The sequence below is a fragment of the Neophocaena asiaeorientalis genome, unplaced genomic scaffold, assembly GCF_003031525.2.
Source record: "Neophocaena asiaeorientalis asiaeorientalis breed wild unplaced genomic scaffold, Neophocaena_asiaeorientalis_V1.1 scaffold82, whole genome shotgun sequence".
NCBI classification, from domain to species: Eukaryota; Metazoa; Chordata; class Mammalia; order Artiodactyla; family Phocoenidae; genus Neophocaena; species Neophocaena asiaeorientalis.
The window spans coordinates 11,554,233-11,557,694 of NW_020173068.1; the positions used below are offsets into that span (position 1 = coordinate 11,554,233).

The following is a 3,462-nucleotide window of genomic DNA, read 5'->3' on the forward strand; positions in this document are numbered from 1 at the left end:
GGCAGCTCTCGGCTTCCTGGGTTCAGCCAACCTCAGAGCCAGCAGGCTAGCAGACCAGTCGTGATGCCCAAGCCTGAACGCTCCGCCAAAGTGGCGTGTGCCCCCCTCTCCGCTCATCAACCGGCTCTTGACCGGTGTCCGTACCTAGAGTGAGAAGCAGAAGACACGTTTGAGGCTCAGGTACACACACACACACACACACACACACACACACTCAAACACTCAAGGGAGAGCTTTGCCCAGATTTGTCTGTTTCCCCGCTGGCCGGGGGAAGGGTGAGGGTGCCGCCCAAACTGGGGCGATACTTGAAGAGGCAAGAGAAGAAAAGACAGGCGAATGCGGAGTCCTGTAAATAAACACCATTTCCATGGTTTTAATAAGCAAAATAGGAAACCATTTTAATAACCAAAAAACAGAAACCAGTCTGAATAAAACTACAATAGACTAGGTTTTAATATTTTCATATCATAAGCAGGGTTTGAAATTGATCCCTTATTGTACATGAAATAAAAACAATTTCTGTTGAGGCAAATTTGATTTCAACACAGTTGAATCCGTAAAAACCGAAGCTCGTTTCTGATGCAGGACAAATATCCACAATATTTAAAACTGCAAGCACCATGCGGTTCATACAATCTTGTTATTACTGTTAATTTATCAACTAATACAAACTCAAAAATGCATCCGGCCAGCAGCGCCAGCAATTTCAAATGAGAACTAAAAAATACTCTTTCATTTTGGTATTTTTGTCAGTGCAACTTAAATCCTCTTACTGACCTGCAGGGGAAAAAAAAGTAATAATAAAGAAAAAACACCCAGATCTTCCCTATAACTACTATACAACTGAAGGGGGCGGGGGTAACACCACCAATAACTCTCCCGCTCTCTCAAAAGCAGGGAAAGAAACACACATAACATATTGGTCTAAAGAACGCACTTGAAAGTTGCAAAATTACTTGCCAATGTTTGGGTTTCTGGTACTTTCTGAGTGTGGTGATTGGTTCAACATAAGTTCAGGTCACCGTTGGGCAGTCTGGGCTGGTGAAGCCGGTCACCCGAGGAGCATTTCGGCCCCAGCAATTAGTGCGGGCCTGGAGAGTTTCGTGGGGACCCTGGGGTGATTCTGGTTGCAATAAAAAGCAAACAAGGTCTGTTTTCCTTTCCTATCTTGTTAGGGGTGTCAACGTAGCCCTAAAACCAGGTGATGTGAGGACACTCCCCCCCGGCCTCCAGGGTGTGAAACTCTGCAGCTGCCCTGCCCTGGTACTAGGGAGCTGGGACCCCAGTCCTCTTTCTCCCAACAAAAACAAAATTGAAAACTAGAACGGGAGGAAAAGGGGACCGAAAGGGGGCAGGGGAGGGGGAGAAAACATGCAATTTCCAAGGGTGCCCCAAGACAGAGTTGTTTTCTGATGCAAATGCCCAGAAGTTTGTTTTTTTGTTTTTTGGTTTTTTTTTTTTTTACTTACAAAAAAATGCCATAATAATAAACCCAAACAAAGACACTCAGCTTGCTGCCAGGTTCTCTTAAGCGGTTTGGCGGGGCGGGTATTTACAAGCCTACAGCTCATAGACTGAAACCCGACAAGCAGCCGCCGGAGTTTCCGAACTGCGATCCCTTCTCACCCAAAGAAACAAGGGGGTTATGATCCATGATCAACAACATGCTAAAGTTAAACAAGAAAATGGTACAAAATAGAAATTATTACCATACATGTCCAGCATGCAGGATTAATATTTTTAATGCAGATTTTCGTATTTTTTCTATATAATCGAGCAGGCAATAAAACTGATGAGATTTGCGCGCAGAACGTCCTAACTGAGGCCCGCGTCTCGGGGCTGAGAGCCAGTGTTCTCCGGACCCTGGACAGACAGGTCCGTCTGTCCTTCCTTCCTTCGCTCAGCCTCGCCTCGCGCCTGCCGGGACGCCAGGGTCCCTCTCCTTTCCTCTCCTCGCTGCTCTCTTGCTGGACTGGATTACGCTCCGGGCCGCGAGGAAGCGGCCCCGGCTTAACGCGCAAAGTTCAGGAAGCCAGGAGTCTCCAGACGGCCTTGGCGACTCCTCGCGACTATGCCTTGCCGCCCTCCAGCCTGGAGAAAAGTTGCTCTGGGACTTCCCACCCCCTCGCCTCCCTCTGGCTCTGCTCGAGTCTAGGAGGCGCCGCTGGCGCTCACCGCTCTCGCCTTGGCCAAGGTCCCCTGCCTGCCCGCGCGCCCTCCCGTCGCCCGCGTCCCGCGCGCCCTTCCTCCCTCTCCCTCAAGTCAAACAGGTCATGGCTGGGGCCGTGGCAGGGACAGGGTCCGGGGGAGTCCGGGGCTGGGGACACGGGACGGGGAGTCCGGGCCGGGGCAAGGGCGGGGGCCGGGAGCGGCCACGACTCACAGAAAGAACTCGGGAGAGGAGGGGCTGTCGCTGGTGGAGCCCGCCTCCCTGAAGCCGGAGTTGGCGAGTTTCTCGCACTTGACCTTGTAGGCGTCTCTTTCGCGGGCCAGCCGGGACACCTCCTGCTTAAGCTGCTCCACCTGCTGAATGAGCTGCGTCTTCTCATTCTCCAGGTGGTGTTTCTGCTGGACGCGTTTATACCTGCACGACTGGGCGTAGCCCCGGTTCTTCAGGGTCCGCCGCTTCTGCTTCAGGCGGATCACCTCGTCCTTGGTGAAGCCCCGCAGGTGGCGGTTCAGCTCGCGCACGGACATGGACACGAGCTGGTCGTCGGAGAAGCGGTCCTCCACGCTGCTGCTACCACCAGCCGCCGTCGCCGCGGCCGCCGCGTGCGGCCCAGGCCCGGAGTGGCTGGTGGGCAGCTGCTGCGCGGGGCTGGCCGCGCTGGACGGCGGCGGCGACGCTTGGTGATGATGGTGATGGTGCGGGTGCGCGTGTGGGCCCAGCTCGTCGTGCGCCACGCCGGCGCCCGGGTACGCGTGGTGCGGGTGTGGGTGGTGGTGGTGATGATGGTGGTGCGCGCCGCGGAAGCCGTCGAAGCTCTGCAACGGCTGTGGCACTGGGTGCGAGCCTATGAGCGCCTCCACTGCGTCCTCGGGCGTCAGGTTGAGCGCCTCGGGGTTCATCTGCTGGTAGTTGCTCGCCATCCAGTACAGGTCCTCGAGGTGGGTCTTCTGTTCGGTTGGGCTGAAGCTGGGCGACGAGGGCACCGAGCTGCACGGCGTGCTGAGCGGTGTGGACGACACAGAGCCGGCTGGCTGCAGGCGCGTGCAGGGCCGTCCCGGGCGGTCCGCGCGCCCCAGCGGCTCCTTCTTTACGTCGAACTTGAGCAGGTCGAAGTCGTTGACGTACTCCATGGCCAGCGGGCTGGTGGGCAACTCAGGCCCCATGCTCAGCTCCGCGGCCATCGCTCACGCGAGGCGCAGCCGCCGCCGCCGCCGCCCTGGCCGCTTAAGAACCCCGGAACGTGCGTCAGCGCCACCTCACAATCGCACCGCCCCCCGCGGTGCGCCCCGGCA

General features: G+C 56.2%; 1 protein-coding gene across 1 annotated transcript; it reads right to left on the reverse strand.

The window, feature by feature from the left end:
• Window positions 1-344: 344 nt before the first annotated feature.
• Window positions 345-3,384, reverse strand: MAFB (MAF bZIP transcription factor B). The gene has a single exon (XM_024743222.1). It carries the CDS (start codon window positions 3,349-3,351, stop codon window positions 2,380-2,382), a length of 972 nt encoding a protein of 323 aa, XP_024598990.1. The 5' UTR covers window positions 3,352-3,384; the 3' UTR covers window positions 345-2,379.
• Window positions 3,385-3,462: the final 78 nt, after the last annotated feature.

Coding starts and splice junctions, on each gene's coding strand:
- MAFB (XM_024743222.1), bottom strand. CDS start 3,351: ATGGCCGCGGAGCTGAGCATGGGGCCTGAGTTGCCCACCAGCCCGCTG.